The sequence below is a fragment of the Sinohyriopsis cumingii genome, chromosome 10 (assembly GCF_028554795.1).
Source record: "Sinohyriopsis cumingii isolate HCF-2022 chromosome 10, ASM2855479v2, whole genome shotgun sequence".
In the NCBI taxonomy this organism is placed as follows: domain Eukaryota; kingdom Metazoa; phylum Mollusca; class Bivalvia; order Unionida; family Unionidae; genus Sinohyriopsis; species Sinohyriopsis cumingii.
Window position 1 is genome coordinate 33961276 of NC_142970.1, and position 23355 is coordinate 33984630.

The 23355-nt window shown below is 33.1% G+C and overlaps 1 protein-coding gene across 3 annotated transcripts in view; it reads right to left on the reverse strand.

Annotated features, from left to right (window-relative positions):
• Nucleotides 1-9616: 9616 nt before the first annotated feature.
• Nucleotides 9617-23355, reverse strand: part of LOC149789856 (transcription initiation factor TFIID subunit 5-like) — a 227465-nt gene continuing 213726 nt past the window's right edge. For all 3 annotated transcript variants that reach the window (XM_089971839.1, XM_089971841.1, XM_089971838.1), the window contains exons 18-19: nt 20173-20269; nt 9617-10345 (exon numbers count right to left, since the gene is read on the reverse strand). In XM_089971839.1, coding sequence (XP_089827965.1) covers nt 10228-10345; nt 20173-20269 — 215 coding nt within the window. In that variant the 3' untranslated portion in view covers nt 9617-10227. The remainder of the gene's footprint in view (nt 10346-20172; nt 20270-23355) is intronic.

Here is a 23355-nt window from a genome sequence, read left to right on the forward strand (position 1 = left end):
GGTTATTTTCGAGTTCAGATTGTTATGATCAATTTGTAACGCCACGTGGAGATGTCTATCGTACGGAATTATTGCATAAACAAATGAGTGAACTTGCGTTGAAATACACTAACTATGACGATGCTGAAAAGTTGCTTCGCGATTGTTATACCGTTTCGTCGGTTGCGGTACATTTTGCTAGAGAGAACAATTCGTGAAAACCAACGCGGTTTGATTTTCTTGATGATATAATATCAAGTTGTGTCGAATATGGACACAGTGGACTGTGGAATACAAAATACGATCGTATGAATATTGACATCCAGATTATATGATGACGCGTGTAGCTATAAACGGACCATTACCTAAGTTTGACTTAACTGGATTTGCTCGTGTTGAGTCATTTTAGTTTTGCGAGAATCTTCATCCAAATTGTTACGTCTGGTTTGGCAGGCATTTTTCAACGAAAATGTTGGCACCAATAGTGCTATTGCGATATATGCTTGATGCAGGTTTATTAATACATTTGGTTGTCAGTGAAGAAATTATATCATATAAAAAACAAACCGAAGTCTGGTTGCCGGAACCAAATCTTGATATATCTAGTGTTAGAAGAAACTTTCCTGATCTTAATGAATGAGGTGTTGAAAAAATCTTCAATGATATCTCTAGGATGAGAAAACCCATGGATGAAAAACTTGCAAAAGATCTCGGTAGGAAAATAATTGGTAAATTTACCCAGGGCGGATCATACGTTCATAAACGTCTATGTACAAAATTGATTATAGACAAAGATGAGTTAGATGTTATAATTAAGGAAACAATCGAAAAAAAATACATTTGTGTGTCGAAATGATGTTCATTTATCTGACGGAACGCATCTAGGTACAATTGTAAGTTATATGGATGGTGAATTCCCGCAATTTGCCCATATAAGATCTTCAATGCTCGCGGATGTTTCAATAAATCTTTTATCAATGATAAATAAGGTTTCTAAATTCGCTGTCAGAGTAGCTACGGATTCATTTTATATCGATAAACACATATTCGGACGTTGAAAAAATTGGATGGTGATTCATGGGGTACGTGGAGGGAAAAACATGAAGAAATATTTGATTATGTTGAATCCTCAGACGTTCCAATGGTCGATTCATATATAAAATCACACAGAGATAATCTGTCGTTGGCACCATCTGTGTACGATCCTATATCTAGACATAGAACAGTTTATTTTAATGGATGCGATAGTTCCGGTAAAACAACCCGTGTAATTAAATTATTTCAGCAACAGAATAATTCGATGATTGTTTTAACACCTACGCATAAACTTGCCAGAGAAATAAAACAACGAGGAGTAAAATCTTGTACTTATCATAGCTTTTTTAGATGGAGCGGAAATACATGGACATCTGAGCGAATCGGTGATAGATATATACCTAAAATTATAGTTTGGGATGAAATATGTACTGTATCGTTGGAAATATTAAAAAGGTTCCTCGATTGGTTATTAACAAAAAATACGGCTATAATTATGTGTGGAGATCATGGACAACCATATCCTAATGCTAGTTTACTTTTCATTGCGGATTTTATTAGAAAACTAGCAAGTTTTTCTCTGAAAGATTTATCTTTTTTAGAATTTAATGCACGAATTAATTTTACGACCGCGTGATGTCTTTGTTGAAGATCTGGACTTTTATAAGCTACATCATGAATATGACATGCTCGGTCGATCATGTTTACTGGATCCTCGCCAGGTTTTGATTGATCTTGGTTATAAAGTCGAATATCGAGTCGAGTTCCAGAACCGCAATAATTATATCCAGGAAGATTGTTTTTTCCAGGATACTTAGCACATGGAGTTCCTGGTAATCTTGACATTAATTTTGCAATATCGCCACCTTATTTTGTTGGAATAAACTTGTATTTGCGAATACCATATCGTGTACATTTACCTGTCAATGCATTTCTATTATCTTTTGTTACAACCGTTGTTTGATCACTTGCAGGTGTACGTGTGCGAGATTTTACACAATATAAATCCATATTTGTTATATATTTGTATAATGGATGTTGTTGATTTTTCAACAACACGACGAAGTGAGCCAGTAAAACATCATCCAGCGTTACCAAATTCTTTCAGAATGATAACAATAGGTCCGTCTGGGTTTGGTAAAACTCAATTATTACTTAATTTGATAATGAGATGGTTAAAATGGGATAAGTTATATTTAGTTGCACCATCTATTGAAGATCAACGATGCTAAGAGGTACTTAAAGAATTTAATGAAAACACAGCGTTGTTAGATGAAAACAATGATGATATTATTGATTTTATAACTGATATTGATGAAGCAACGTCTGTAGATAATCTTGCTGGATTTATTAATAATTTAGTTGATATGACAATGTAATGCTAGACAATCAAATCCAGCTAGAATATTTTCATGAAGAAGGCATAAAAATACAGATTTATGTTACACAAAGATATACACAAAGTCCTAAGGTAATCAGGGATAACTGCAATATTTTAGTTGTGTTTAATGGCGTAGATACATACACATACATTGAGAAATATTCATCAGACTTGGTGTTCCGGAGACATGGACATAATTAAATTTAAAAACTTCTTTTCAAAAGCTCAATCAACTCCACACGGATTTATAACGATAAATATACACGACCCTAGATCACGATATCATATTGGTATCAATAAATATTTGGTTGATTATAAGCAGCATGGTGAGTGAACCACCAATGATGGTTCTTTTGTGTAATCGCAAGAAAAAATATCCATTTATAAAAGAAAAAATTCCGATATGACTTCACTGACAAATTTAGGGCAGCCCCAATTGAGTCCGAATGACTAATAAAAGCTTTATTTTACGCATTTGTAATCAGTTTTTTTTTTTCAAACATCGATTACATCATTGGACCCTTCAAAAGAGGTGGGTTCACTCACCATGCTGCTCCTCGATTGTTTAGCTTCTTCAAGTTGCAACTTCATTTTTTCTTTTTGTCTCCTTTCTTGATTTACTCGTTCAATATACTCATGTACTTTCTGGCTAAATATGCCAAAATTATAAATATACCATCTTTATGTAATTGTTCAGTCACATAAATAATCGCATTAATATTTTCTTGTTAAGTATATATAATTTAATTGTTTGTTTGTTAGTTTTAAACTTTTTTTTTTATCTCATTTCATACTATTGTAATGTAACATTGTATGTTGGCTTTGACCTTGTCCAAAACTGAGTTCATTTCTACTTGACCTGATTGACTTTTTAAAACATTTTATTTCATTTTATGTTAACAACTAATACATAGCTATATTACTCTCTATGTGTATGAGCTTAATATCAGGATTATTATTCAGGCAAAGAAGGAGTAAATATATTTATTTGGGTCGGGGTTTTGGAATTTCAAAAGTGAATTTTACAGGTTATTGTGTTTTAAGTAAACAAGACTCATTATATCATTCTAGAGGGTTATTTTCCATTAGGTAATTTTTTTTAATCGAAAATGCTAACTGCTGACACATCAGCTTTCCATAAGCTATAACAGACATGTCATCGTCTTCAGTTTTGGATCTCTTTGAGACTCATACCAAGTTTTATTCAGGACTTGATATTATTAGGACTTGTGTCTGTAATTCTTTGATTATTTTTGGAATTAATTCACAACACTGTTAAGTTCTTTTTTCCCATTTTCACTTTGTATTCTAGGAAAATAAATTATTTGTTAAATTGTACAAAGCTTGTTGCCTTTCACACTTTTCTGTTACTCATTTTATGAGCATAGGCTCATAACACTTGAATCATTATATAATAGTAGTATTTCTTTAAATAAACGATTGATGTGCTAACACAAAAGGAGATAATCAGGCCCAAAACTGAGGCCCATTGAAAAAGGTTATGAACACTGCATCCTATTGGTTGTAAAAAAAAGTCAGTGGAAATTGTGTACAAAAATAGTTCAATTAAATGCTTCAATAAAATGCAATGGTTCATAACCCTTTAATTTAAAAAAAAAAGTATCAGGTGAAAATTTAAGATTAAAGCCATTCATTTTAACCAATGCTTCTTCTTAGGTGTGTGTGTGCGAGTAGGATTTTTAATATAGCTTTAAACAATTCCAGGTGATATCACTATATCTGCAGTGTGGCAGTTTAAAGTGATGTCTAGCACTGTGGCATCATGCCGCAGACATGTAGCATGATGTCCCCACACAGTTACATTATCCTGACACCAGGCTGACCAGTCCTAATACTAACCTCTTACTGCTGAGCATCTACCGAGGCAGCTGTAACATTTTTTAAAGTCTTTGGTATGACTTGGCCAGGGTTTGAACCCATGACCTCCCACATCTGAGGTGGATGCTCTAACCACTAGACCAATGGAACAGTTCTTTAGTATGTGTAAGTTAAAAGTTTTGTCCATCAACAGGTATTTGTAAAAAAATCAGCAGGCTGCATCAGGTAATGCTGCAGGTTGACCTGTAGTTGTATTATGGTTCTTCTATTTTACTTTACTAGTTACTGCAGAGTGTTGTTCCTTTACATTTTCTTGTCTTCCTTAGTACTTAAAAGTTAAACCCACCTGGGCCTAATAAAGAGTATTAGCTTTGGGATTAATTATATTTTAAACATTCTTTTAATATTACAAGGCAAATTAATTTGCTATTTAAATATACATTACCTCTATAAAGTCTTGACTAGCATACCTATCATTGTCATTTTTAATGTTGATATTTAATGATATCATTTTTATTTCTCACCAACTATAAATTTAGAAGTTTCTAACATCATTAGAAATATCATCTTACCTAGTCTACCCCCTCCACCATTTTCTTTTAAATGTTTGTAATTCTTTTATTCTAGAATATCTAATTGTTTCAGCTGGTGTATTTGAAACTTCTCAACACAATTTCTTGATTATAAACTTACCACACTTGAATTACTGATATTATTTATTACAACATAAAATATAAATCTGAAGATTTGATGTTTAAGTTAATAAAATTTTAATATAAACTGAACTCATTTCTATAACATAATAGACTACAGGGTCTACACAGTGCAACATATATCCAGCAAAATTGTGATATAGCATAGTCAAATTCACAAGTAGTAACCATTGTTTTTGGTCATGCGAAATCAGAGAATATATCAAGTTTTAATGTTCTCAACTAACTTTTTAGTATCTTCAAGATTCTGTTTCTTGTCAGGTAATCTATTGAAATAGACTTCTCTATTTGCTCCACATCAATGTTTGAGGCTGATAGTTCATTTATCTTTCTTAAAATTGATTCACACAATTTCTGTATGTTTTCTATAGTATTAATTCCACTCCAACAGTTTGTAAAAGATGCAAAGGACTTGCTAGAATACTTAATTTCATAGTCAATAAATCCTGAATACTGGAAATGTAGTAGATTTTTACTCCAATCCACAGCTGGTAATTTATTATTATTTTGTTCTCTCCATGTTTCAAATTAGTATTATCTAAAAATGTCTTATTAATTTGAGTGTCAACACATTTGTACAAACACTCAATTAGCTGCTGCATCAAAAATCTTTCTTATCTTTTTCTTCTTTCCATATCAATTAAAAATTCTAACACCAACAACTTCTTAAAGATATTTTAGCAATTTGTTTGATGAGAATATTAATTTACCAAAGATATTCTAGGTACACATCTAATTAGCATATCATTAAAATCCATTACTTTTAAGTCTTCATCTTTAGTTTCACTATCTAATCAGTATGTTTTTGGTAATTGTTTATATGGATTATTACCACTGTACGAGATGAAATTGCAGTCAAGTACACTTTTAATGGGTAAAGACTCTAATCGAGTAAAATGGAAAGTGTTATGTCATTCAATATTTATAGGTTACTGCATTTGTATGGGAAAATATGAATGAGTTTTGGGATGGAATACTGCATGACCTTGAAGTGCAGTATATCCTTCCAACAAAACGAGTTCATATTTTCCCATACAAATGCAGTAACCTTTTTATTATATGCTCATTTTTTTATTCTACCTAAGGCTTAATTATATAAACAAAATACACTACAATAAACAACGCAAATGAATGTATGCCACACACCAAACTAAACACACAAGCGCATATTCATCATTACACAAATCAACATTATTACTGCGCACACAACTCCACCGAGATAAATTTGAACTTAGTCGCGTGCTTGACATAACTTTTGAAAAAAAATGGTGTGTCTAGTTAAAATTGAAATTTGGAGTCATATTGTGAATGAATATGCATTGCAACAACTTTTCCATTTGATCTGGAATGAATAGATTTTGGTATTTTTCTCGATTCTAGGAAATTTCGTGATTATGGACTGGATTTGTATGTGACAATTCCACATGAAACACATCAGATTGAAGAAGCTAGGTAGAACCGTGTTGACATCTGCAAATGTGTTTCTGTCACTGAATGTTTGAAATCATAATGTGGGAAAAATATGAAGTCTTTCAATTGCAATTATGAAAATGATGCCATGGTATTTAATGCTTATTTCATTTTGAGTGCAGTAAGGAGGATGTAATTGCACTTATCATCAAAATTACAGTACAATGTGTAATCAAGATTGAGAACCTATGACATGGCTCATGTAATTTGGATTTGCAGAACAATGAAAGTACATTTTGAGGAAATTAAGGATGTAAAACTGTAAGTATATTGTTTTGCCACTCTTATCGCCAGCTAAAGAAGACAGTATATGATTTGTCACTTGTATGTTATTTGTAAAGACATTTTCTTGCGTCTGTTGTATACTGTAGCTAGCCTAAATCCGAAACATTGTATCAACGCGGAATGTGCCAAAGCTGCTGGCATGTGGTAGTCCACGAAATATCTGTTTTAGTTCATTCAGAAACAAATTTAAACAACCACAACGTAACGAGCATCTTACGCGAGTGTACAGGATTTGTGTACAAATCAAAAGTGCTGGCGTCTGCATCCATTATTTGTTTACAATAGAAAGAAGTTCCTTTATGCATGTGAATGCTATGTGTATTGTCGCGTGGGTTCAATATCGGGTAATATTGCACAATTCTGATAATGTAAAGTTAACAGGGTAAAAAATGAGCATATAATAATATAGGTTACTGCATCTGTATCGGAAAATATTAACGAGTTTTTTGGATGTAATACTGCATGACCTTGGGAGTGTAGTATATCCATCCGACAAAACGAGTTCATATTTTCCCATTCAAAATGCAGTAACAATTTTATTATATGCTCATTTTCTTATTCTACCTAATGCTTAATTATATTAATAAAATACACTACAAGAAAAAGTAACTGAATGTTTGTCATATTCCAAACTAAATACACAAGCGCAGATTCATCATTACACAAGAACAACATTACTATTGCACACATAACTCCGCCCAGATATATTTGAACTTAGTCGCGTGGTTGACATAACATTCGAAAGAAAATGGTGTGTCCAGATAAAATTGAAATTTGGAGACATATTGTGAATGAATGCACACTGCAACAACTTTTACATTTCATCTGGAATGAATAGATTTTGGTATTTTTGTCGATTATTCGAAATTGCATGATCATGGACTGGATTTATATGTGACAATTCCACATGAAATACATCGGATTGATGAAACAAGGGAGAATCGCGCTGACATCTGCAAATGTGTTTCTGTTTCTGTCATTGAATGTTTGAAATCATAATGTGGGAAAAATATGAAGTCTTTCAATTGCAATTATGAAAAAGACGCTATGGAATTTAATGCTTATTTCATTTTGAGTGCAGTAAGGAGGATGTAATTGCACTTATTGAAATTACAGTACAATTTCGAAAGATGTAATCAGGATTGAGAACCTATGAGATTGCTCATGTAATTCAGATCTGCAGAACCAAGAAAGTACATTTTGAAGAAATTCAGGATGTAAAACTGTAAGTATATTTTTTTGCCATTCTTATTACCAGCTAAAGAAGACAGTATATGATTTGTCATTTGTATATATTTGTAAGGACCCTTTCTAGTGTCAACTGTATAGTTAACCTAAATCCAAAACATTGTATCACAAAAGTTAACGTGGAATGTGCCAAAGCAGCTGGAATGTGGCAGTCCACAAAACATCTGCTTTACTTCATTCAGAAACAAATTTAATGAACCAAAACCTGTGCAATTTTGTAAAATATTGAATGATTCTGATAAAGTAATGGAGAATAAAATGAGCATATAATAAGTATGATTTATTCATGTTGCAGTAAGGAGTGAAGATTAAAGAAAACATTAGGTATTGATAAGGTCATGGTTTCATTCTTATAGTTCATTGTTTTCAATCTCAAATAGTCAGTTAGCCAACCCATCAATAAACATAGACACATTTTAGATTGGATTCTTAATAGATCTGATGATAATATTCACGAGTCTTCTCTGGTGTCATGTGACAAAACAAATTATCCTTGTCAGCAGCATTAGAAGTACTTATTGTTCTGCAGCTAATTAAGCAATAAACAAAACCAAAAGAAACTGAAAGAAAGAAAAGAAAAGAAGTTATATTTGTTTTGGAATCTTAACATATTATTCCTAAGGATTCATATAATTGTTTGTGTGTATTTTGCTTGCATACAACTCAAGGCTGTAAAGAGCCTGTTGCTACCTTTGTTTAATGACTTACTATTTTAAACTAAAAATACATGCATTTTTCTCTCATGATTACCTTTAAAATCGTAACTCATTCTGAAAGCTTTTTATTTACAAAGAAATAAATCTCAAGCACATTTGAAGGACAGATTTTAATGATAACTATATATAGGAGAGGGTTAAAAAGTGGACTCAGTGATTACTAACATCATTGTTCTCTTTGAACATCACATGAATTCATAGCTCCAACACATATGGCTCAATTGCTGGTGGATGGACATTTATCAAAAATACAAAGATTAGCAAGTAATGTATGTTTTAATTTATTACCCTACCAGTAAAGACAGAATAAATGCTTGTTCAACTCCATGGTATCACACCCTAGTTGGTGGCATCTTTGTCGTATAGAAGAGAAAGGAGGAAGGAAACATTTTTTCTTACCCTGTTTGCTTTCAGATATCAGCAAAATAATTTAATGTCTTTTGATAGCTTAAATTTAATTATCTTTTGCCATAAAAAATGAAGAAAATATGTTATGCTAATTACTTCATGATCTTTGCCAGATTTGCAAACAAACTAATAACTAAATAGAAAATAAAAAATGAGTTGAGATGGCTTACACTATATTTATAGATATTTTAAAGCATGGCTGGGAAAAAAACCCATCATATGCTTATGTTTATCTGAAGATTCTAACCTTTAAAACAAGCAATCAGATGTCAATAGCAACTCGACTGGACCAAACTGAAAAATGCATCCTGCAAATAAAACTATCCAGTACCACAGAATGGAAATGAATGTTATGAAAGTACTTCTAGGTTTGTATTCTGAGTGGATCTTATTATCTAAAGATAATAAGTTTGAACCCTACTTACCATATTTACCATACTGAAGAAACTAAAGCACCACTTTTTTCTTCCATTTTTTATTCTATCTTATAATTTTGTATAGAATGCAGTACTGAAAAAATCAAAGAATACTTTTTTGAAAGATGTGTTTTATAATTTTTATTTCTTACATGCCTTTTCAAGACTGCACTCAGTCTATAAAGTCTGAACAATCAGAACAAACAATGACTAATGAAGGGACATTATGATTGGATGCACTGACATAGTCAATTTTATCTACTATCCAAGGCACAGATTTGTTGGCTGATGCAAGATGATGGAATGAAAAATGGTATAGTTTTTGCTTCTTATTTTCCTTGGTAATCCATTATATATATTTCATTGTGCATTACTGACATTCTATCAATGTATAAACTGTTCAGAAATAAACTGATTATCATGCATAACAAAGTCACGCAGCTAAAGGATTTTGTTTTTCAATTAACTTTTCATGTCTGATAATGGAGTTACATATTCTCCTCCAATCCTGTAAATTTTTGCACTCAGTTTTCTCAACAGGTGTAAATATATTATGTTTTTTAATTAATCATGATTTGTTTCAGCAATTTCCCATGGTTAGGCATAAAAGCAGAATCCTTCACAACATCTATGCTTTCCTGGCAGTAATTCATTTAAGCAGACTCTTTCCTTTTCTTATAAATGAATCTGGTCAGCATGTTTCCACAAGTCCATTATCATGTTATGATTTGGATTTCTCAGGATATTTTCATAGCTCCAGCTGCTAACAACAGATTTTTTCTTGTAAAATGGAGGTTCAACACTGGTGTTGACTTGGTAGGGTAGGATCCAAACAGAAGCTTTGGGTTTTCATTCCTGTAAAAAGAATGGGACCCATGTTTGAAAAAGTTCTATTATATTTCCTGCACTGATGTGCTGAATGTTATAAAACATTTACTCCTGAATACAAAAAATAAATACATTTTGTCTAACAAGAACAAGAGACCCTGATGAGACTGAGGTCACCTACCTGTCTCACATCAATTTACTGTATACAAGTCAACCCACCCTATTTTAGGGCTGCAAAAATCTAATTTCTCTTTGGTTCTCCTTTAAGTCAAAGTGTATTCTGCAAGTCAGATTCATCTGAAGGTAGGACTTATTGTCAAGTGTTGCACTTTGGGAAAATAAACCAGCTAAAGTGAATGGATAAAATGTAAAAACATTTAAATGGAAAGTATTTGTATGCACTGCAAACATTTTTAGTTTCCAATAATTGAAAATTACCAACAGATTTATCAAATTTTGATTTGTCATGCTTAGAAGATGGCTTATACTCTGCGAAAATCGAATTTTCAGTAAAAAGTGTTGACTAGTAAGCAAATCTACATGAAAACAGCCACAAGCTAGGAAATCCTGATGAATGATACAGGCCATAACTGATGTTAATATCCATAATTTATGCATGATCAGCGTAATGTATAGCAAAATGAAAGTGCTAAAAGTCAGTATGCTGCCAAATTTTATTAAAAGAAACTGCTGGGCTGTTTTTGGGAACTTTATTTTGCAGTTATTTATATTTTCAGCAAACAGCAAGTCACATTTGATGATAGATTGAAAAGACTGAAAACAAAATTTGAAGATTTCTTTTCTTTAAAATCCATATTTCACATGAGACTGGCATTAACTTACGGTATATCTTTTTAACACATCTGTGAGACCGTAACATGAAGGTGCCTTCCTTTTAAAGTCTTTGAATTATACTTTTATTTTGTTCATAAAAAGTCAGTTCAAGGTTTTTCTATTTTTTGTAATAGCAGCAATGTTTGATGGTGGAACTGCTTAATATTAGGGTATTCTCTCTCAGGTTTGGTTATATTCTGATGTGTGATTAAATAAGAAAATGTTGTAGCAATATTTAATAGCAGACAAATATAATTTAAATTTACAAAGGGTCTTAACACTAACATTCTCTGTTGCTCTTTTTGATTTGTGTAAACTTTATTAAAAAACTATTTTTGAGTAAATTAGGCTTCTTTGATAATACTTACCAGATCAGATTATATTTGGAAGCCTTCTGAAACCACTCAGATGTAGAAAAAAAATATGTGAAAAACATTTTAGCCTGTTACAATAATAAAAGTGATAAAATGTGACCTGCTTAGAGAAAATGGATTCAAATGAGTGGTCTCCAACTGGACAGAGAGACAGGAACTACATCCTGACTTACATCAGTTACTACTGAAGCTGAAGTACACACTCTTCCTGGGATGCAACTTCAGCAAGGGTGTGAAAGGGAGTTTCCAATTTTACTTGGGTAAGTATTATTGAAGAGACATATTACAGTCCCAAATTTCTTCTTCAATGCCTAATCATAATATGCAAGGAGAAAATGTAAGAGGTAATGGCAGTGCTCTGTCCTCCCTTATCCCAAGTTGACAGTAGCTCTGTCCTCCTAGCATATGTGATGCAGCTTAAAAGTTTCATATGAGATATGGAAAAAGGTAGCACAAATCAATGATGGGACATGGACTTAAGAAAAACATAATCATTGTGCACCCCCCCCCCCCCGAACAAAAATATCGGGTGATGTGTCTTATGTTGTAGGACAGGGAAATGACCAGACAGAACTTGCAATGACTGCACAATCATCAGAGAGAATAAAAAGCATTATAAATAAACCATTCAGGCCAACATGGACATAAAAAGTCAAATTATTAATCAATATGTCTTAAAAATGTACCTTTTTGTATTCTTTTGAATGTGGTATGTACATTGCCAGATTACCCATTCAACATACTAAGCATATGCTTAGGGTACTAGAAAAAAATTATAATTATTTGCTGATGAAAAAATTGAAGGAATTATATATGACCATTTTGATCTGCATGTACAAGTACTTTGATCTGTAATGGTGGCAACATTAGTATTTTCCAGCCTTTTTTTTAGCTTCTGATATTTGTTTTTTTTTTTAATTTCACATTTAGTAGTGGGGGTGGGGTATAATATTTTCAGTGATGAGGGCCCTGGACGGCCTTAATCTGGCAATTGTTATGTATTATCATTCGCTCTTCCTCAATATCAGACAAATAAGATGCCATAAGAATGGAAATATCAAGATATGGATGCCAATTCAAATTATACAAAATTATCATTTGTCATATAAACATAAAAGGAGCCAGATGACTACTGACGAAAGTAGTGGTTACAGCATGGAAAAACAACTCATTTGATTCCCCATTGTCATAGTCACATTCTGGAATAGATGATACATCCTTAAGATGACTAGTTAGTGATGCTTTCTTTGTCAACTCATCATTTACCCATCTTCTGCAGCCAAGAAACCATAGGAAACTAGATACATGGGTACAAAACCCAACAACCCGAGCACCAACCTTGCTAGTACAATACCATCCCTTGATGGAATCCATGGAATATTTCAGCTTGTATTGGATCCACAGCGAATGGATTTTATTTCTGGAGGGGCGAGACTGGATTTTTACATGAAAAAGACCTGGAAAATCAATGCATGCCATAACCTCATAGTGTCCCTCCTCTGTGAGATGTTCATTTGTATACTTTGGAGCCTGTTTCACTTGATAAATGCCCATAGCGATGTCATGCAGGTAATCAACTGATATCCTGGGGAATTCATTCAGTTTCCATGTGAATCTATCCATAATCAAGAACAATTTGTGTTTATTCAGCAAGTTGATCTCTTGAACCTGGATTTAAGCCTTATTCCGTTACAGAAATTTGTTCATTTTCAAGCTAAAAAGGTGGAAATAGTCATCATCGGATAAGGAAGAAGGAACATCAAAATTAAGATATGACTTTGTTTTAGTTAGCTCATGTACATTTGGTAGAAGTGATTTAATTATCTGTTCTTGAAAAGTTTTCAATCTCTTTTGTTGCAGTGAAAGATCGCAGGGATTCATAAGTGAAGTAGGAGATTTCCAAATGGAATTTGCATCATCTACTATTTGACTTTATAAAAATACTATACTCTGCAAAATACTGGGTTATTGCACATATTGGGGCATTAACAAGATGATTTTGATGTACATATGATCTTTTACATACAACAGAATGTCCGTGAGATCTTCATGTCGATGGAATTTGAAGTTGAATTGACTGTGCACCTTTTATGGCAGTATTTGAAGTGTTTTAGACCATTCACCAAAATGTCATACCTGACAAAAAGTCTCATAAAGTCTCATTTGTTGGGTGCATTTCATACATTTGCAAGTATTAACTTTGGCAGTCATATTTAGTCTATAATGAAGTGATTTAATATCTGTGAATTCCATATAATCAGTTCTTGTAGGGATGGAGCCAGAAACTGATTTTGTGAATAATATCTAAAAAGAAACAACTTGGCTTCTTATGTATTAATTATCATAATTCTTGTTTTATATCATAAATTCTTTTGTCATCCATTATGCCATGTTACATCCCAAATCTTTTTATTTCACAAATGTTTTGGTCTGAATATAGTGTATGCTTGATGTATTTTATGGTTAGTGCTACCCGCCCCCCCATGTTTGTTTCCAATAGAAAAATTAGGTTGATGGACATTCTTTTAGGATTATTATTAATGCTGTTATTATTATTATTGTTAGTAGTAGTAGTAAAAGTAGTAGTAGTAGTAATAGCAGTAGTAGTTTTAATAGTAGTAGTAGTCATAGTAATGGTAATTATGTTCAAGCAGGATGTCATTTGAATAAAAGACTTTCATCCGTAAATGTTATTATATTTATGATTTCCTGGTATAATCAGTAAGTGATAAAGTTATGAGGTTATCATTTAATGAAATAAAGAAAATATGCCACTGCAAAAAATATGCAGTATTAGACAATTAGATTTAACAAACTTGATTTGTTTATTTAATTTTTGCTGGTATGGGGGGAAGGAATAATACCATTATCCTATTCAATTAACAAACCATAAATCAATTCAGTTACTTTAGCTTCCATCCTGTCCTTGGGACATGTTTCCCACTGTTTGGAAACAAAATGTGTAATTTCTAAAGTAATTGCAAGAAAAATCATTGATTTAGTAGGTAAGTAAATATTTATGTCAGTCCAAAAGCAGTTTTTTCTTGATTTTGAAAAATGATTAAGAAAATGTAATAAAACATTAAGTCTTACAAAAATTTGCATAAACAAACATGTATAAAAAAATGTATACTATATAACTATGGAATAATAATCGCTTCACAACAATGGTTCCACCACAATCATTTTCTGATGCAAAGATATTTGGCCACTCTCCTCTAGTTTCCTTTTAGGTGAATACCATACCCATACAAATATTACACTTTAGGAACAAAAATAAAATGATTTTCAAATGACTGAGGCTCATAGTTGCTAGTTTTTGGCCTAGAAGTAATGTAAATAATATTTTCAAATAAAAAATCATAAATCAGTTCAGTTACTTGGCTTCCATCGTGACTGTGGACATAGTTCCCACTGTTTGGAAATGTTTCTAATTTCAGTAATTGTTAGAAACATCACTGATGTAGTAAGCAAATTTAAAATTTTGGTGTCAGTCTAAAACCTATTTTTCTTCATGTGGACAAGTGCAAAGGAAAAGGTGATAAATATTAAGTATGAAAAATTGAATATAAAGTAACTTGTATGAAAAATATACTATCTAATTATGGAAGAATAACTGCTGCACAGCACTGGTTCCAATACCATTATTTTCTGATGCAGACATGATTGGCCATCCTTGTATAGTTTCATTTTAGAAGAATAACATTGTTACCTTGCACAACATAAAAATAAAATGATTTTCAAATTGTGCATTATTTTTTGTTTGTTTTGAAAACTGAGCAGTTACTAAAATGTAAATTGACAACCATTGATATTATGGCTATTATTTCTTAAAAAGAAAGAAGAAAAAAAAGGAGGTATGGGATTCAAACTTGGTGCAAGAATTTGGCATGATAATGCTACACCATTTTAACTACTGTTGATCAGTCTATATATCATGCAGATGACACATTTCTTCCAAGCAGATTTATATAACTTCAGACGATCCTTTGTTGTCTGCCCAGTTAATGTTTTAGTTTTAGATAGTTAATATTGTTACTATATGAAGAAAGATCGAGTTAAAAAAAAACTAATGAAAAAAATATGCTGGTTTAACTGTTATTTACATCTGGAAATTGACAGATTTATTTCAAGATTACATGTACGGAATTGCACTGTAATAGTGAGTGAATTAAACGTAGCAAATGGTATCATGATGGAAATGAAGAAAAATCCTTCTTATTTATGTATAAAACATGTAATTATCTTGTTATTTACAGCATGCTTTTGAACTAAATTGGCAATGTAAAAATACAATTCCATTTAATGTTTACTCCACACAGTTTTTGTTTACATATAGTTCTTAATGCCCCTTCAGTGCTTCTTTCAAAAATCGTGTTCCCAAGGCAATTTAGAAAGAATGAAGAAAGAGAGAAATTAATGGATAAGTTTTTTAAATATCTGAATAGTTATTATTCCCAGATCTTTTATATAATAATAATGAAAGAAATAATATAAAGCACAATAGAAACGCGGGTCTAATTGCTCACACGTAGCAATACAGGCAGCTACTGTGCAACTGGAAAAACAGCGACAATGATACATGAAAACAAAATTCAAGAATTTTTTTGTTTTTAGTGATTAATGCAAACATGCTCACATAAGTTAATATGAGAACTCAAAATTTTTCCTAAAATTAATCAATCAGTGGAAATACTTTGTTTGCGAATGCCTGTGCTTAGATCTTATTTCTAGTTTCAAGTTGCTCAAATGTAGCACTTTCTCTCAAATTTCCCATACTAGACCATGTTCAAAGGTCGTGTTTAGGTATGAAAATGAAATTTATATGTATATGTAATGCAGAATAGGGTGATTTATTCATCGAATAATACAATGAGACACAAATATTTGATATTTACAAGAATTTTTGTAGCCTTATTGTTTACTTCACATAGTGGGGCAGAAAATGGCACTTATTCAATATAGTCCTTTAATTTGTCTTCACTAGTGTATTCTAAGACTTCTGATTTCCCCTTAATTAATGCCAATACACACAAAATACTGCCTCAAGGCATATTGTGTAAACAAGAGCAAACAAAACATAATTAGCTTACTTTCATGCTTAAATTCAAATGTTAATGTACCATTTTGTTCAGAACATGATTGTCACGGAATGGTGTAAATGTTGTTAATTAAATACATGTACTCGGGTTTCGTTTCTTTTCGCTGTACAACAATACCCGAGGGTGATTATATTACGGTCTATTGTATTTTGAAATCGTGAGTATGATTCGTCCTATGCCACAAGTGCAAGGTGCCTTCGATAAGGAAAAATGTAAATTCTAAAGGTATAAATACGTTACTACATGTAAAGGACCTTTACAATACTAATGGTTTTGTCAGCAAGCGGCCTGCTAAAAGGATTCGCACAGCTCCAGCTGTAGGGGTAGGTAATTTTTCGGTCTTAAGTGATAATTAGTGTATTACCATATTTACCTTTGCATGTTTGTTATATAGTTTTCTTTATATAGCATAATGCGTGCATTTTTTATTCTTGTTGCGACGTAGTACAGGATATATATTGGTAATGTAAAGCTACATGTTTTTAAAAAGAATTGTTTACTATTGTCTTATCGAGTAGGGTTACGTTACTATTGAACCTGTTTTTGTAATTGCCATAATAATATAATTTTTATAACTTACCATGTATAACGTCCTTACGTTATGTCTGTATCAAGTTTAGTACACTGTATCGAGTATATTTTCAGCTGTTTTTGATGGTAGGAATATCCGGGGTGTCCGGTGTTGTCTGAGGGTAGGAATATCCGGGGTGTCCGGTGTTGTCAGAGTGTAGAAACGTCCGTGTGTCCGGAGCATTTAAGGTGCCGGAGCGTCTAATGTCTAGCGTCCGGAGTGTCCAGAGTGACTAAGGTGACCCAGCTGTAGAGCTGTCAAAGGACCAGGGGGTCCAGAGGGTCTAATATTTCAAGTGTCCGGAGGGTCTAATGTTCAAGTGATCATAGTAGTCCGAGGGTCCGGAGTCTATATTAGTTGTGAAATTGATTCGGAGGAGCTGTGGAGCGGATATGGTGCACGGGTGACGGAGTGCATCTCCACACATGTATTTTATTAGCTGTATGCTAATTTTGGGTTAGTAAGACCCAGTGTCTTATTCAGGACTGGGAGGATAGATTGTATATCCGTCCTTATGTTTAGTGACAAAATATCGCTACTTGGGCGAATATATTTTTTACTATGTGTAAAGACTTACATCGTTTACTATTTGAGTGAACTATATTCATCTTTCCATTATTGAATCATTTGTGAAATCATTTATCCTGTATTTTAGTGTTACTGAACTAATTTATTTGTATATTTTTTCCATCTTTGAAACTGTGCGTTTTCTATGTTAAATAGATCCAATATTTGGATTATAAATACGCACACATCTTCATAATCCACTGCTCATATCAATCACCACATTAAACCATATATATGTGTCGTCAAAACATGTTCTGTTGTTAATCCGAAATATCCCACCCGGTTATCTTGTTACAATGATACGTAATTATATGAAAATAAGAAACATAATTGCAAATATTTTCATATCTGTTTTAAGCTGGCGCTCACCAGTTTTGTATTTTGCATAGGGTTAGAATTTTAAAGAAAAAGAATTTCCCCAGGTGTCCTCACTGATTATACTGGCTATTTAAAAAGGACCTTGTATATCTTAGGTATTAATTCAAGAAACTTTAATTACCTTTACTTTGTTATATAATTGATGGGTGTAATATGGGTTACAGATTATACAGCTTGGCCTTACTTGAAATGGGCACCTCTTAAAAAACTCCTAGCTCTGCTTGGTCATTTTAACAACCTGGACTTTAGAGATAAATTGTATAAAAAAAAGAGCCGATAACATTTTTACATTTTATATATTTGGTAATTCATTCATTGCACTTTTAAAAGCTGTTTTTGTCTTGTCTGACAAAATTCATTTTCCTTATTCTAATAACTGCTCAAGATAGTGTACTTTAGACTAATTCAGGCTGAGTTGTTTTTTAGCACAAGGGAACAGTCATTTTAGTTAGCTGTGTGCTTAGATCATTTACAATTTCCACAAGTATAACATCCAATGAAATTTCAGCCACAGTATATGAAAATAAAATAGGGGTATGCCAACATTTTCTCCACTGTGCATGTTGCAAATGTAAACAACTTCATCTTATTCCCACCACTTTCTCAGAAGTTCATAATATCTGTAGAGTGCCCCCGTAATCCAACCTTGATTGCAGCACTGGTCTGGGACAGATACAATCTTGCTCATTACACTGATCCTGTAATCTTGCAACATTGAAAGGTAACACCACTGAGCAAGCCAGGCCATCTGAAAAGGGCACATTTATAGGCAACCCACTGGGATAAGGTCTGCTGATGCACTGAATAATTCATGGAGGTGCAAAAGCTCCTTGGCTGTTACCCATTTCTTAATGTAAATGATTCAGAAACCCAAGGGTGAGGAAGATGGACATCTCCCCTAAGACTGTCACGACACCATTCAAGTGGGTAAACCATGAATAAATGGCTAGTCATATCCATAGGACATAGTAGTCAGATCAGTATGGATGGCTTGTTGAAATCAAATCAGTCTTTAATGGAGTTGGATGTATGAATGGTATCATAGACAGCAGTATTGGTGGTAATGATAGGTGAACATACGGATCTATTGACATTAGTCGCTGACGAAGGCTGTGTGATATTGCAGAAAATTTCAAACTCGTAAGATATTTATACTCTGACTGAGCATGGGAAATTATTAATGATCATGAATTATCCAAAACAAGGAAGCAGCCTTCTGACAACTCATTATACTGAACAGAAAAGCATTAGGTTTGTTGTAAATTTAAATTATTTTATCATAGATCCATTCATAGCATAATGTCAATCTTCATTCAGTTTGTTCTCAATAATAATATCTTTCTCACTGACATAATGTGATTCATCATCCACATACACTGAATAATGTTCTAACATGGAGAAATCATTTATATTTAATATGAAAAAGACAGGGCCTAGAATTGATCCATGTGGTACTCCAATAGAAATTTCCTCAAAATCTGAAATAGTACCAATCCAATTCGAAGAAAAGACTGATGGATTTTGTTTCTATTTTTCATAAAAACTATCATTCTGTAGCTCAGACATGTAACGACTGGTCGGTGCATCTGTATCAGATTAAAAAGAAATGCACAAATCCCACAAGGGTACATCTTGGCTGAAACAGTGTAAAATTCACTGAAGAAAGATACAACAAAATATTAGCTCTGTTGCTGATGGTTCAATGCAATGTAGATTTACAAAATGTTTGAAAGTGTTTGAAATGTGTCATATTTTAAAAAATGATGACAGGCTAACAACATATTCCAGTCACATCCTACTGACAGATCTGTAATGAACATTCAAAAACAGGACCTTTAAAAATCTGAATTCATTTAAAGAAAGAAAATTCTTCAAGATACATCATCACCTGACTAACAAATAATACTCTGTGGCAATAAAACTTTAGTAGTTAAAAATCAGTTGGGAAAAATTGGTGACAAGGTCGAATAAATTCTGAAAGTCATTCCAAACAAGCACAAAATGAAAGAACTGCTCATGATTACTTACACCACTAATGTGCTGGGTATTGCTGCATCAATGTCTGTATCTTGCTCATTAAGGATTCTGTTTACATCCCACAACTTAACACAGTTATCCAGCCCACCTGAAAATGGAAATTATATAGCAAATTAAGTTTCTTATAAAATATTTACCCAATTACATTAACGTTAGGTATTACTTCTTCTACATCCTGAATCTAACCCTCTCATAGATTTGAAAAAGTCTATGTCTAAAGTCACTTTTGGTAACATCATTATCTGCCCTTTCTTTATGAGTGCTTTAGTGTATGGAGACTGTGCTAGATGCATTTCTGGTAGTATTGCTGCTGGTCGACATTCACTGATTGCAAAACAAAATAATTGAAATTATATTTCTTGCCATCGGCAAACTTTCCAATTAAATGCCCTAAATAAATGAGTAATGATGTAAATAGTAAATAATTGCTAGGCACAATGGATATAATCATATATCAAAGGTTATGTGCATAACCTGTGCAGATACTCACAATTTAAATTTTTAAAATCAGGTAGAAGATAAATTGGGAATAATAAAATAGTGCACACACAATTCCTTGGCAAATCAACAACAACATAAACATATAAAAATAAAAAGTGAATTTCAATCAAACTGAATGTTGAAAGTAGCATCTGGTTTAAGTCAATTATGAATCTTCACTAATGATTATGTTCTATATCATGCAATATGTGTAGAATATGCATCTGATCATGAAATCCTTCTGTTAACCTTCCTTAATTAAACAAATCATTTACAAGTACTATAAATAATTTCTACTGTGTACTTTGTTTCCATTGCATTAAAGCTTTATACAATCAAAAATTTTGGCAAAGAACATTATTTAATGTGATAGTTTCCATTTGCACACAACTGCATACTTTTTCAAAAAGACACATTTCATACAATTACTGTCAGTTTTGAAAATTAATTTTATTTTCTGCTGTGCAATTCAAGCAGATATATATGCATCTGAAGATCGTAAATTTCGTGATTTTTTTCAAAGAAAACATTAAAAACAATTTGATTTTATTGCTTATTTTATTCCATTGCATTCCATTTTTCTGTTGTGTATTTTATTTCCACTGCATTCCATTTTTTTCATTTCGTATTTTAGTCATATAATCCACTGATCTCTTTATATACTAAGTGGACCATTTATCAAAGTTATTTTATAAACGGTGAGCTGTACATTGTTTTATTTGTGGGCACTTCTCCGTCCTTTAGCTATGTTAAGCTATCAAACTCTGAAGTGCCCCTACCCCACCATCCCAAAAATTTAATGGCTTTAATGAGTTTCTGTATCTCCCCCAAGTGTAGGTGTTTGTTTTTCTGTAAAAAATCAAAAAGAATTTGGAAACAAAGTATTTACCGTTCTTGTTCAGGGGTTGCACTTTGCTATTTGCATTTTATTATTTTATGGTGAGTCGTACATGTACTCACAAGGTCCCTGGAGCTTGTCGTTTTGTTTTCCTTCCTGGTATATTTCTTTGGCTGCTCTTAATGAGGGGGAGCTGAGAATAGGTTTTGTACTGACAACTCCTGTCTTGCATGTACTTTTATTTCCTCTATACAAACATGAAAATATGAGTGGGGACCCAAAATGGTGGGAGTGCAAAGTTGTTACGTGGCATGGTTTGTGCAATGCAGATTGCAATGGAGTATCCCATTCATATTTGATCTAGGTTTGAGGAGGCTGTTATGGCATTAGTAAAAGTAGTCAGTAATGGGCTACCTAATAATGACTTTGGAGATGAGACTGACTACATATCAAGTATGATCGTTCTTGGACTTCTCTCCTAAGTAGTACACTGCGAGAGGCTAAATTCAATATAGAGAAAACAGAAATCACATTCTTTACAGGTTTTGATGTGGCACTGAAAACATGTCTGTCCACCTTGTTAATACAGACTATCAGTAGTGAAATCTTTGTCAAGGCTAGGCACATCCACATGACAGACGTTACTGTGTGACTTTATACCAATATGGAGAAATGTGTGTGATTTAGGTTTTTAAGGTAGCTTTAACAATTTTTCATGACAGTTTATAGTGATGTCTAGCACTGGGGCATCATGCCGCAGATATGTAGCATGATGTTCCACCAAGTCACATTATCCTGACACCATGCTGACCAGTCCTAACACTAACCTCTTAATGCTGAGCGCCTAGCGAGGTAGCTGTTAGTATTATTTTTTAAAGTCTTTGGTATGACTTGGCCGGTGTTTGAACCCACAACCTCCTGCATCCGAGGCAGATGCCCTAACCACTAGGCTACCGACGTAGTTAATATGGTGAAAAAACAGATGGAAGTTGACTATCAATCAAAAAGGCCTTGTTACTACTAGGATCACTGATTATTTTCTGATAAGCAACCAACTGTTTACGCTATCTTCAAAGATTGGGGTAAAATTCTCAACGACATATATACCTCATCTTGATCAACTGAGGCCTTGATGTTGTAAGTTGTATTTGTAAAATGCAGCGAGGGAAATTTCGAAGACAGTATGAAAAATTTATTTCTATGGCTGCTCTGAAACTAAATTCAGTTCTTTAAATGGTACAATTGGAATTATCAAAAGATTCTACATTGGAACATTCGTCATATTGAGGGTCCTCTTCCTCCAGTGGGTATATTAAGATATGTGATACCATATGGCAGAGATGATACCATCTCATTTGAATGCATTGCTGAAAATCTGCAATGGCAGGCTACATAAGGTGGTTTTGAGAAATTGCTTGTGCACTAAAATAATGGCCTGGCATGGCTGTGTGGGTTGAAATGGTCAGTCAGCTTGACAGGTTAATCTGCTGCACTTGTGTACTCTGAACTAACATTTCAGGGCTGTCTGGTTAGTGTATGGCCTGAAGGATGGCTAGATGGCTGGACAGTCCAGGCAGCAAAGTCATCATAAGACATTGTCACTGATTGTAAGGATGAACAATGTTTGACAACTGAACTGACACAGCATCTAGTGTATCTGAATTGCTGGATGGTTCTGCCAACAACTGCAAAAATATTACTGTGGCAAGTTTGTTGGTTGGAGAGCTGGATGGGTTGAACAGCAATAGTGGCAAATTATTCACCATAAGAATGATGCTGGCTGGATTGTTGGCAATATCATAAAACACTCCCATATGCCCAGCTTCATTGCCTACATCACATCTGGCAGAGAGCTG